Source organism: Petaurus breviceps, unplaced genomic scaffold, assembly GCF_028583685.1.
Source record: "Petaurus breviceps papuanus isolate PSGF00001 unplaced genomic scaffold, PetGlider_PUasm1.0 90847, whole genome shotgun sequence".
In the NCBI taxonomy this organism is placed as follows: Eukaryota; Metazoa; Chordata; class Mammalia; order Diprotodontia; family Petauridae; genus Petaurus; species Petaurus breviceps.
The window spans coordinates 24,983,122-24,996,150 of NW_027187360.1; the positions used below are offsets into that span (position 1 = coordinate 24,983,122).

Here is a 13,029-nt window from a genome sequence, read left to right on the forward strand (position 1 = left end):
CACTTCTTCTAGAGCCTTAATCTGGTTTCACATGACCTTTTAGTTCAAGGTCACACAGCATATGCTAAACAGCCAAACATCACTAAAGATAAAGGATAGAACTGTTGCATTGTGCATGATGAGGATGCGAGGCTGTGAGTGGGTATTTTCTAATAATCTCTGATTCTTTGCTTTCTCCTCTGCTATTTAATATGCAATTTCAGACCCAATTTGGAATCTTGATTTAGAAATTCACCGCCAGAATTTCTGTTTCTAGCTATGTGAAAACATCTGAGAAACTTGGAGAGTGGAATGAGAAAGTGACACAGTCTGACCTGTGAGTTCACCTGGCCTGTCAGCACCACTCTGCCCCTTTATTCTTCCTGTCCTATGCTTCTCTTTCAGGTGGCAGGGAGGGCTCTGTGTGCTTGGGGTAAACTTTGATGACTAATTGGGTTATTTTTTCCCTCTCAGTTATCAGTAAAATGAGACTAATCTTGACTTTTGCAACCACAGTGTGCAGTAGCTATAAGAAATTTCACTCAGTTACCAGACCACACTTAAAATTTCATTTTACTTTGCTCTTAACATAATTGGATGACATTATCAAGATAATTAAAGTACTCTAGCTTCTCAGAACATTTTCCCCTTGCCTGGTTATTTAGTAAACATGTATTAAATGCCTACTTTGTATGGATCGTTATGTAGGGCAGTAGGGAAGAGCTAAAGTTTAGATAAAGCCTACTCACTGATGACCCTTATGGAGTGATTATAGTATGATAGTTCTAAGGCAAATCAGGTACTTGTGTCTGTTGCCAGTCTGTTCTTTAGATATGACTTTGAGTCTTGGAAAGAATGTTAATATCATGTGGAACCATAGATTTTAGGGGCAAAAAGTGATTAAGTTACTAGAACAGAACAGTCACTTCTGTAACTCAGAGATCCTTTTGAGGTTTTCTACAAAGTCAATAAAGATATGAGTGAGGCACTAAAATAGCTTGAATATTTTTTTTTTATATAGAGGAAGGGCAGGAAATACTTTTGAAGTGTTTGTCAGCAGGACTTTTCCAGGTCTTGTTTTGAAGGAAGTATGACTAGTCATCAGAGAACAAGAGCAGAAAATTCCTGTGTTTGTGCTCCCTAGCACAGCAGAGTACAGCTTCACTAGAAGGTGATGGAAGTCCATTATCTTGAGCTCAGCTTGGCTACAACTTGTACTTTGATTTTCTCATAGGAGCCGTGTCTTGTCCTGGTGGTCTGGATCTCACACCCTGGGTGTGTCCTAGTAGAGTACCAAGTCTCTGCTCAAGCAACACTCCAGTAACATTGGTGCTTTCCCTTAGGACTTACAGTAGAAGTTTTAACGTCATGTTAAAGGCTCTGGGATCCAAGCTGCTTTGGACATAAAGCAAATTTATCATGCAGACAATCTGAAAAGGATTAAATTTAAATTAGATTAGCTTAGGTAGTTTAGGTATTAGACTCATTCCTGGAGGTAGGAATGGAGCCCTGATATATCTAGTGAAACCATGTCTGGGCAGGGGAGGGAAAATCTCCATCTGGAAAAATCAAAATTGGAATCTAGGAAAGTATAAAATGAATAGGTAGTACAGTGGATAGAATATTAGAATTGGAGTCAGGAAGACTTGAGTTTGAATTCTGCCTTAGACACTTATCTGTGTGACCCTCAGCAAGTCACTTAACCTCACTAAGCCTCAGTTTTCTTATCTGCAGAATAGGTTAATATGTGTGTGTTTATGTATATACATGCACACATATAAATAGGTTATTAATAGCATTTTCCTCAGGAGCAACAGAAATAATATAAATGGTATCTATTATGGATGCTGAGGTGTGCATGAATGGAGACTCAAGCTGGGAAGGTCAGTACTGAAGAAGGGAAGACTCATGCAGTGTTGAAGAGCCAACTGTTTGTTTGACTTAACCTGTCTCCTCAAAACTTTGGGGCTTTTATGGTGGCTACATCTGTTCCCTTACCCTAAGCTGACATGTTGGTGAGGCTGGCTTACTTCAGTTTCAGCTGCTCTGGTAAGGCTCTGGGCTAACACATAGCTTAATTGAGAGTGGAGACTTAGAAGGCAGGGTAGACTTTGTACCAGTTGAAGGTATTTCTTAGGTTATTATTAATAATTACCACAAAATCATACTTTTTCTCTAGTAGCTCAAAATATTTTGAAATCATTTTTTACTATGGGACAAATATTGGTGAGTTGGATAGGTAGGGAAATAGAAGTAGAGAAGTTAGAGTTGGCATCCCCCAAATCCTTTAGTAACACAGCTGTGGAAGTCAAAAGTAAGATGGAGATGACATCCTAATGTAATGAAAATTTTTAAACACAAAATATTAATACTACCACCTTTAAGAAAATTTAGCTCAGTTGATATCAGTTAACTGGAGAAACTTAGGAAACTTGACTTTTGAATTTCCCATATCAAAATGAAGAAATCCGTGTGTGTTGTCAAAAACTGACAGTTGATAAGATTATATATTTTATTAGAAGTATCACATTATGGTAGGCTTTGGATTTTTCTGGGGGGAAGCTGTATTTTAAAATACTTCACTAAGCCTTATATTCCAATGGGAAAATAATATTAGCTTAATATTTTAGTTATGTTGGGGAGGGGGGTAACTTGGTATCTTAAAGGATAGATGTTCCTGATGTGTAAGAATTAACTAATAATTTCTGATGATGGGGAGAGTTATAAAGGTGATTTCAAAACCCAGAATTTGCAGCTAGAATATCAAAGAAAAATATGCTCACTGGAGTTGGATCTGTTTGAAACATTGATGTTTACTTCCCAGGAAAGCATAGTACTTGGAAGTACCTAGTTTATGCCTTCATCAGGCTACTTATAGTTGGAGAAAGATTAAATTGCCCTAATTAAGCTTGAATGTCTGTACCCATTATTTATTTAGGTATAGGGAAAGTGGCTGCCAGGAGTATTGGTACCATCTTTTCTAACATCCATGTATTTATAGATATCTTTCAGCAAGCAGCACATTGGAGGACTGGAGTGAGAAATTAACCCATTCAGAAGCGTGAGTGTCTGAAACTTTAGTGCAAAATATTCTGTGTTTTTGTCTTGGGTTAAAAAAAATTTAATATAATTAAAAGTTTCTGTTCTCATCTAATTACTTCCTTTGATCCAAATTATTAGCCCAGTTGGGGAGGATATGTTCCATTATTTATGGAACATAACATAGCTGTGGGGTTACCTCACCCTCAGTAGTTTCCTACTTCATTTGGTTATAGGTTGGGGATGATGAAAACCCTGAGTCACTAGTTGACTTGCAGTCTAGATTGGTGATGATGGGAGTGACCACCCTTGTAATAAAAGTCAGTGAATGTTGTGGAGTCAGTAAACTTTTAGTTTTAAGTACCTTCTGACTCCCCTCCCCTCTTTGTTCTCCTTTCCCTTCTCCCCTTCCCACCTCCATAGATAAGTAATGCTTAGGAGTGGTACCTGGAACCAATGGCCAGCCTGAAGAGAAGGGCAAATGGAAGAAGAAGATCAGGGAACAGCAGAGGGAGGAAAAAGTGCATATGTTGGGGAGGGTAGAATGCTGCCAGCTTCACAGATGCCACTCAGTGGCACCAGTGTCTTAGAGTATCTACCCTTGGTAAAGATTCTTTTCCTAATAAGTTGTACAGCCCACCCTTTATTTTCAGTTTCCATAGGCAAGAAAAGCCCTAAGATAAAGAAACTAATTTCTATGCCTTATTTTAAGAGAATATGGAAACAAAGGATCCCCTCCTCCCCATTTGTCTCTTGGTTGGATACCACCATTTGTGGTTTTAACACTAGAAGGATAAAGCAAGTCAATTGACACAGAAATTATATTACAGTTTGTTTGTTTTTTTGGAGGACAATTGGAGTTAAGTAACTTGCCCAAGGACACACGGCTAGTTTTTTTTGTGTTAAGTGTCTGGGGCCGGATCCAAACTCAGGTCCTCCTGACTCTGGGGCCGGCACTCTACTCACTACACCACCTAGCCACCCCTACAATTTTATTTTGAAAAAAAAAAAAAAAGATTTCATCCTCTCTCCATTTTCTTTGCCTTGTGTATATTAAAAAAAATGTATCACATCCTTCATAAGGGTTGATACTTCAAGGTAGTCTTAAGTTCTAATTTTTCTTTAAACCTAAGATGATCCTCAAGCTCATTTTATACATAGTAGCTAAACTCCTATCTAGAATTGTTTTCAAAATTTTCTTCAGCCATTGTTTGGATGAAGAAGGCTTTTTGTCTTGTTTCACTCTTCTCACTTGTCATATTTTGTTTAGCACAAATATAGATGGGATTATGTGAGGCCTTCCTTTTAAACTCCCCATTTATTAAGTTTAGAATGTTAACATGTAGTTTTATATACTTTTTTTTTTTTAAAGAAAAATCAAGTTTGAAGAGTAGGTATTATTTTGAATTTCTGAAACTAAATTTTGCAAGTGGTTTGTTCATCATGGAGTCAGTCTTGCTAAGCTTCTTTTGATTTAAAAAACAGATTCTTAGCAATTATTAATTGATGTTAGATTAAAAGTCATTGTGACCCTAGGGTAAATAAAATTACATATTTTCCCTTTGTATTGATTTTGTAAGAATTTGTATTGATTTCACTCAGGCTTAGAACTTTAATAAAATAAAAGTGTAAGCTGTTAATAAATATTATTAGTTAATCTAGGAAAAAAAGAATTGCTAGGTTTGTAAAATTAAGGAAACAGGCAGGGAGTATCCTTGCTTTTTTTGCCAACAGATTGGGTTCTGGATAGTGAGTGCCAGTTTCTTCTGGGTGGAGCCTTGCCCTAATCAGTTAGTTCCAGAAGCTCTTTATAGTTGTAATAACAGATTTTGTTGTGGGACTTTCATTTCTGTAGTAAGGAACCCTTTGAATTTGCATGTGCTTGAGATTGTGTGGGTGGCAGCATAGAACTGTTGAGGCAGAGAATGGAAGACAGACCCAAATCACTTGGCTGAAATAGATGAAGACTACAGTGTAATTGTTAAGAGAGTGATGCTAAATGAGATCCCTTTCAGACATATGGTAGTTTCTTTAAAAAAAAATTGTACAGGATTTTATTTCTCTGATGGAGCATTTTATCTGAATCACCCAGCTTTTTTGAGTATTTGAGTGAAAGAATCGATTCAGTTCTCTTGCTTCACATTGAAGATTATACTATCTTGGAAGGAGAAGTGTTTTTGCACAGGCATTTACTTATATCCGCCACTTATTGTTTGACCTTGGGGAAGTAACTTAAACTCTCAGAGCCTTAATGTTCTCATTGGTTTAATGAAAGGCTTGGACTGGATGAGGTCTAAGGTCCTTTAAGTTCTAAAATTAGTGACTTCTATTACTTACAAAAAAAAGTAGTCTTGTTGGACCCTGAAGGTATTAGAGCAGATTCCAGAGCTTGGTCAGATCTAACATGTTGATGTTACGGTTATTACAGCATTTTGTTTTTGAAGTAGAAAGGCATTCTTGACTCTTGGAAATGTTATAGTCACACATGAGATTCAGTATGAGGAGGAGGACATTTTGGAGGAGGAAGGCAGGGCAGTTGGGGTTAATTGACTTGCCCAAGATCACATGGCTAGTAAGTGTTAAGCATCTGAGGCCAGATTTGAACTTAGGTTCTCCTAACTCCAGGGCCGGTGTTCTATTCATTGCACTACCTAGTCGCCCCAGGAGGAGGACATTTTGAAAAGTTCATTTTTTCCAAAGCCTCGTTATGTATGTAGCATTCTTACTAGTTGTTGAAGTCTGGGAGTGGGATTTTTCTTGCCAAGGTTTTAAGTAATTAATTTTTTCCTTTTACTAATAAGAATTAGTTGGTATAACATGAATGTCATTACCATTTCTTTGATTCAGTGTTTATTAAACTCCTTTTATGCTATAAATAGGGCTCTGTGCTAGGGGACATAATAATAGCTGACATTTACATAGCATTTTAAAGTTTGCAACCGATTTCTATAGATTATCTCATTTGATCTTCACTACATCTCTGGAGTAGGTACTATTATTATCCTCATTTTACAGATGAGGAGATGGAGGTTAAGTGACTTTCCCGTAGTCATACAGCAAATACGTAGAGGAGAAGGAATTAAAATCCAGGTTTCTCTGGCTTTAAGGAAGATCATCTGTAACAAAATATAGTTTAAGTGTATGACAGGTACAAAAAATTAAGTATATGATAGGTACATAGTGCTCTGAGAAAGCCAGTCTGTGAGATCTGATCCTATAAATCTAGGAAGGGATCAGAGCAAGCTAAGTGAAAAAAACAAAAAAAAACACCCCAAAATAAACAATTTTCTCATTTTCTTCAGACCTCAGAGTATTCAGATAAGCCCAGAAGTGAATTGTCCCCTACTACCCTCCCATCCCCAATCTAGTAAGTGTTCATAGCGTACCACCTTTGTACTGAGAATTGTTCTGACGGTTTTGGGGGAAACATTCTCAAAGAGCATTGTAGTTGGAGTAACATGACAACACATAGAAATCGACTGGCGAACACTACAAGACTAAATAATAAAGTATTAGCTTGTGTGATACAGATATTAAAAGATCTGTATGACTTAGCATAATTGTGGAGACTTTCAAAGAGGTCTTAGCATAATCAGGGAGGAGCAGGACTTGAATTTGACCTAGAAAGATGGATAAGATTTAATTAGGTAAAGAGGAGTGGACAATAATAATATTAGTGTAGTTGCTAGGGTGAGAATGAGAATGGAGTGAGTGAGTGATCTTCACTTTACAGTGAAGACAGTGAAGATCTTGGCCTGATTAGAATAAGGATTTCATGTTGGAGATACTCAGAAATTAGGTTGGTTAGTTTGGATATCATTAGATTGTAGTGATCCTTGGATGCTAGCTTGAAGAGTTTGCACTTGTAGACAGTGTGGCGCCGTTGAAGGATTTTGAACAAGGGAGTAATGATGTAAAAGTGTTTTAGGAAGATTAATTTCTGAAACGATACTGCAGTAGGAAATAAGGAGTTTTTTTTTTATTTTGGAACTTTAACCAAATGAGTTAACAGTCTGATTGTGATCTTATTAGTGAGTACTGTTAGACACTTGTATGAACTTTTATTGATAAAGTACTAGCCTTCTACAGACTGGATCTCAGAAAAGGTTAAATCTTGTTTGTTTCAAAGTGATTTTAGTGTTTTTTTTTTTTTTAATTTTTCTTTTTGCTTGATTTTAGTCTTAAGATATATTCTAGTTTACCAAAAATTTCTCTTTATTTGACCCTAGATGACATGACTATAAAATGTAGGCTATAAACCTTTATTGCAGTGATGGTTCTTGATGCTGCAATATAGCTACATGACTTCTGGTTGCTTCTCAAGGTTCAAGATGAGTAAGTCTTGACTTTTTGTTTGTGATGATTGCTGAATAAGGTGAGGCAGTTCAAGGTTCTGACTTGGACACTCTCTTCCTTGGAATATTTATTGGCTGTAACTTAGCCACTCAATTTGTGCTAGTACCAAACCCCTTATCTCAAATAATGAAAATAACTTCAAAAGTACCCTTGAGAAGGGGTATGTGCTTAGTGCCTGTTGATGGAAGACAAAGGACTAAAGCATAGGAATCTACCTCAGTGTTAGATTGTAGTTGAAATTCTATAAACAGTAATATTTGAAATGATAGTGTTAAAATTGAACTTTGTACCCTGTCAAAAAGGAAAATTATGGAAATAGTACAAGGAATTCTTATGTTTGAGGTAGTAGGGAGAGAAAAAACTTCTGAACATTGAAAATTTGAGCATTTAGACCACAGATAGCAGAAAAATGGATTTGTTCTGGATCTTTGCTATTAACTGCCCTTTTCATACTGGCATAATACTGATGTACTCATGATGAGAATTATGAATTAAGGTAATAGTGAATATTAGCTTAATGTTTAAGTGTGGCTGAAAGTAACTTTGAGGACTTTCCTAGCTCTTGCCTTCGAAATGGTACTCATCCTCCTGTGCTGTTGTCATATCCATAATAGTCTCTGTCATTCTAGTTCTGTTATCCAGATCTTTTTTTGTTTCTCAGTGATGAAAGTTTGATTCAGCATCCTTGAGGAAAGGGGAAAATGAGTAGGAGAGAAAGAATGTGAGCCATAAGATAAATCCAAATTTAGCTCGGTTACATGCTTTTGAAAAAATTTGGTTTAATACTGCTTATAAGCACTTAACAGGTGAGGCTGCTTCCTTTTCTTAGGGGCACCATAAAAAGGGCCCCAAGTGGAAGCAGAGGAGAAGCTTTTCTGTGGCAGCACCACTATTAACTAACTTATTTGAATCTTTCATTTGGGGAACATTTTCCAGAATGTAGGGATGCCTTTTCCTTGCCTGGTGGGTGGAAGCTTTCTCATTCTTGTTTGGTTGGTTGGTTTAACTTACTTTTCTTCTGTCTAGTTACAAGAAGACTCAGGAAACTCTCTCCCAGGCAGGACAGAAGACTTCAGCTGCCCTATCCAATGTGGGCTCTGCTATCAGCAGGAAACTTGGAGATATGAGGTAAGACTTCTTTCCTTTGAAATGTCATTATTCTTTGGCCTGAGTTTCTGTTAGGGAAGAGTTTTTTGTTAGAGAGAGTATAAGACTTGATTGTAAGTTTATGACTTACCAAAGTATGGTGGCTTGTAATTTAATCTTGGAATGGAAAAGCCTATGGAGCACAGTATTCCCAAACTCAACACAGGGTCTGATGATCTCAGCTCCTTACTCCTTTTTCTTTCTGCCTAATTTTTATCATATTGCTTAACAGCATGTCCATTTGAGTGCCCCAAGACAGAAAGTTAGGAAATAAGTATATTCTGCTCTTTGATAGCCACACCAGGTTTGGTGGTAGTAAGGTAATAAATAATCTTTAGAATAGACTCATAACTATTAAGAATTAGTTGGAAAGTAATTTAGGAGATCATCTAGTCCAATTAGCTCATTTTAGAGATGAGGAAAACTGAATTTAAAGATTTGCCCAGGGTTACATAGCAAGTTAAATGTAGAAGTTGATACTAACAGCTCTAAAGCCTCTTTTTTGGTTCTTTGTGGATTTTATTTCCTGATATTTCACCCTCATCACCAGATAATTGAGATTTGACTCATGATGTTTCTTAGAGTACTAATGGCAGTATACATGCAGTATACTATAAATTCACGTGTGATGTTAGTATCTGAACAGTACACAGTATACGGAATATTTCCACAAACAAGTTCATCCTTTTGGAGAGCTTCTATAGTATGATTTTTTTCCTTTATCAATTTGATTTTCTAAATCTTATATAAGTTAATGAAAGAGAGTTGCTAAATCTTAAGTTTTGTGGAGGTCACAATCAGTATTTTAATCAACATCTGATGGAATTTTAGATTTTGTAAAAGAATTTTGACTTTGTGGTAGATCTGTTTCATGACAAATTATCTAAATATTTATATTCACCAGTATTTTTAAATATTAAACTTACCATAGGAAAGCTGTAATGTTTCTGTATCTGAACCTCTTGGGTAATCCAGTTTTTAGTCTTATTTTTCTTTTGTGTATCATGAGTGGTTTTTCCTTTACATTGGGATTTATTTTGCCTCAGAGTTGTCAGACAGCTGTGAACAGAGAAAGTTCTTAGTGGGAAACAAATACAAAGTAAGAGTGTCCTAGTGATGTTCCTACCATATTTGCTTGGTGTATGTATGTATTCCAGACATGTTAAAACAGGAGCATTTCAGTGTGTCTTTCAGCCAAAGTTTGTAGCTGACTTTCCCACCTAGTGAAATGTGTTCCTTTAAAGCAAGTGTTGCTATATTTTTGCTTCGCTCTGAGGTAAGGGATACAACATAGTGTGTTTGCTGCTAGTATTTCTAACTAGTCATTACAAACATCGCCTTCTCCATGCTTCGTGTGGGCATGGGAAATAATTTGGAAGAGTTTCAGCAGAAAGGGCTTTGCCTTCTCTGAAAAGAAGCTAACAGAGACTAATCTTGAGTAAACTGATGTGTACAACACCTATAAAGCAAACTCTAGAGGTGCTTTGTGCAAGTTCTTGTAACAAGTTTCATTTGAAATTACACTGGACAGTTCCTTCATCGAAGCTGCACTTTTGGGGACTCCTCCTTCCCTCCTTGGGCCTGTGGGGATCTCAGGTGGTAAGCACTGGTAGTAATCTCTGATCACATGCTGTTTAATATCACATTCTCATTTTTCTTATAATTTGTCATTCAGAGATGAATTTTTTAAATTTCATGCTTTGAGCCATTTTGGGAATGTACTTTCTCAGAATGGTGCCACTTGTTGGTCATGCTTTGCTTTGAGATATCTTTTTTAGGGCTTGAGAAATAACTAAGAAGTTCTGGAAAACAGCACATGTTTGACAGGCATTACTTGTAAGATCACTATTATTTCCAAATATATCCTTTACTCTACTGAGTGAATTACAAAGAATTAAAAAGAACAGCAGAAAGCAGTTCAGCAAAACTGACACATCAACTGAATCTGATACTGTATGTAATGTTCTGTGTTCATGGTTCCTTCTCGTTACCCCACACCAACCTCTGCAGTGGCTTAATTTCTTTAGACATCTTTTGAAAAAAGATAGTTCACTTGTTATGCAACAATTTTAGCTTGAGATCTTTGGACCAATATTGATTTATATCTTGTAAACGAAAAAGTACGACACTTTTCTTTTTTAATTTTTGGCTTATTTACAAGTGGAACTTCACCCAGCTAATTAAAACTAGATGGCTCTCCAAATCCATCAAATCATCCTGAATGAAAATTGGGTCAAGATTGACTGAAATTTTAATGCTGACTTCCAGCAAACTAAGTAAGATTCAGAGGAAACATTTTTCCTTACTGGAAGACTTAACATGGTCCTATTTCTAGTTCTACATATTTGCAAGGGGGGTTGCATCTCCTTTTGTTTTCCTGATACTGGAACTAAGATTTATTCAGGTTCTGGAATTCTGTACAATTCATGATTACTGAAACTGAAAGTTAAATTTTGAGAATGATGGGAAGACTTCATTTTATGAGAACTGTGACTCATTGTCCCCAGTCCATGTGATCTTAGATTATGGGGAGTATAGTTACTTGCCTGCAGTGGAGAGATTTCCTTTGAATGAATAAAGTGCTCAATATTTCTTTACACATTTCTGCCACTTTTTCTGCTCTGTCTTGATGTTTTGTGTGTGTCTGTGTCCTTGGGCAAGAAGGAGGTAGGGAGTTGGAAGTTGAAGCTAAGTTTCCTTGAATTCATTACTTTCCCCTTTTAATATAAGGGACCAAATTTTGTTCTCCATTTGGCTAATGAGATTTAAGGTAACTAAAGGAATTTATTTATTTTTGCTGATCTCCTAGAGCTGGTACTTCTGTCAGGGTCTCCTTAACATAGACTATACTTGGTCATAGTTCCCAAGTGAACTTTCCAGTAGTCTCCATTTAACTAACTGTGTATGCCTAAGAGTTTTTTCCCTGAAAGTTCTTAGTACACTTTTAAAATACTGTTCTTTTTTCTTAAACTGTCTGAAGCAAGATCCTTGACTCCATTCATGAGTCTTAAACCTAGAATTCACACCATTCCTTGACAGTATAAATACATTCAAGCAGGGTTTAGATAAATCCACGGAGGGGGTAGGTAGTTCCATACAGGATTGTTGTGGTATGAACTATCAAATACATTCTAAATCTTTTGTGGTCACTATCACAGAAAATAAGTATGTAGTTCTTCCAAGATATCTCCCTTGGTGCCCCTGTCCAAGTTAGACTCCTGAGCTTTTAGAATCACAGATCTGACTTAGTCTTATATTTCTAATGTTCCTAAATCATTTCATCATTACAGTGAGAAACCTCTGGTAACTTCCTCATGTGACCTCCAGATTGTTGAGAGTAGAAGGGCATTAATTTTAGAATATTTAACCTTATTATGAGGATAATGATTCTTTGTCCCTGAAGTGTTTGAAAAAAGAACTCTTAGAAGCTTGTCTGATGGTGTCCACAATGGATTTATTTTAAAATCTTACTACAAATTTAAAAATACATATTTTAACCAAGCCAATTAATTCAATTATCTCTACTTCTCATTCACCTGACTTGGTATTCATTCAGGTGACTGAAAACAGCACTTTAAATTATTGATGCAATGCCTCCTTGCTCTTAAGCCATTAAATGGTGGAAAACTGTCAACTGGGCAGGTACCTATTTGAGTGTGCCTGAAATGCCCTTTAATTATCATATGGAAATTTTGAATATTACAGTCAAACACTGCATATATGGAAGTCAAATTGCTTCACAGTTTGTATCTTTGTTACTTTTTATGCTTTTTTTGGGTGTTTGTTCCTGATAAGGGTTATGAATGCATATGGATTTCTTGAAAATGACTGTTTTATGGTATTAAAGATAAACTGTACAAAAAAAATCAAAATACCATGTGTGCTGCATGAATAGCTATGCATTCAGTTTGGGTCTGCCGTTTTTCTTACTGAATATAGACTATAAGGAGTTAATTCTTAAACTAGTACTTGAGTAGTTTGGAGTCAGGTATTCTGTAGTATAATTATGTACCCTCACATGAGAACATCAGTGATTAAAACACTCAAGGTTTTGGATAGGTAGTATTTATTTGTTGAACCTCACAATGAGTTTGCACACATGGGCTCTTAGGTTTGTTACACTTTCTTCAAGTTTGTAAGGGCATAGGGAGGTATTGTAGTTTAGAAGCAAAAATCTTTTGTAAGTGGCTTGCTAAAGGGAGGGGTGGTGGGGAGTGGCTTTCTGGAACAGAGGGGCTATTGAGCAGGTTTGGGTGGCTGGAGTTCCTTGCCTAACTTTGTATTTTTTTTTTCTTTCTTCCTGCTGCCAATTATTTTGTGTTTTTTAGGGCTCATCCCTTCTCACATTCCTTTAGGTAAGACTAACCCAGTGTAAATATAAGATGAAAGGCTTTCTTCGGAAAGCAGGATAAGACTAACACTCAGAATCAAATTCTGATTCTCAGAAAGTCATGGAAGTACTAGGGGGGGGGGGGGGGGGGGGGGGGGGGTGGGGGGGGGGGGGGGGGG

The 13,029-nt window shown here is 36.6% G+C and overlaps 2 protein-coding genes and 1 long non-coding RNA gene across 16 annotated transcripts in view; 2 read left to right on the forward strand and 1 right to left on the reverse strand.

Moving 5' to 3' along the window:
* The window catches only part of PRPF6 (pre-mRNA processing factor 6), a 324,132-nt gene that overhangs the window by 10,885 nt on the left and 300,218 nt on the right, over window positions 1-13,029 (forward strand). The gene's annotated exons all lie outside the window — the stretch shown is intronic.
* Window positions 1-13,029, forward strand: part of TPD52L2 (TPD52 like 2) — a 28,778-nt gene that overhangs the window by 9,392 nt on the left and 6,357 nt on the right. For 3 of the 14 annotated variants that reach the window (XM_069072659.1, XM_069072660.1, XM_069072661.1), the window contains exons 4-7: window positions 257-316; window positions 2,981-3,040; window positions 8,401-8,502; window positions 12,849-12,875. In XM_069072659.1, the coding sequence (XP_068928760.1) occupies window positions 257-316; window positions 2,981-3,040; window positions 8,401-8,502; window positions 12,849-12,875 (249 nt within the window). The remainder of the gene's footprint in view (window positions 1-256; window positions 317-2,980; window positions 3,041-8,400; window positions 8,503-12,848; window positions 12,876-13,029) is intronic. The other 11 variants (XM_069072662.1, XM_069072666.1, XM_069072664.1 and 8 more) reach the window with 6 other exon arrangements.
* LOC138149540 (uncharacterized) overlaps window positions 8,425-13,029 on the reverse strand; it is a 7,751-nt gene continuing 3,146 nt past the window's right edge. Inside the window, exons 2-3 of the long non-coding RNA XR_011165349.1 lie at window positions 9,447-9,579; window positions 8,425-8,549 (exon numbers count right to left, since the gene is read on the reverse strand). This is a non-coding gene — a long non-coding RNA (uncharacterized lncRNA). The remainder of the gene's footprint in view (window positions 8,550-9,446; window positions 9,580-13,029) is intronic.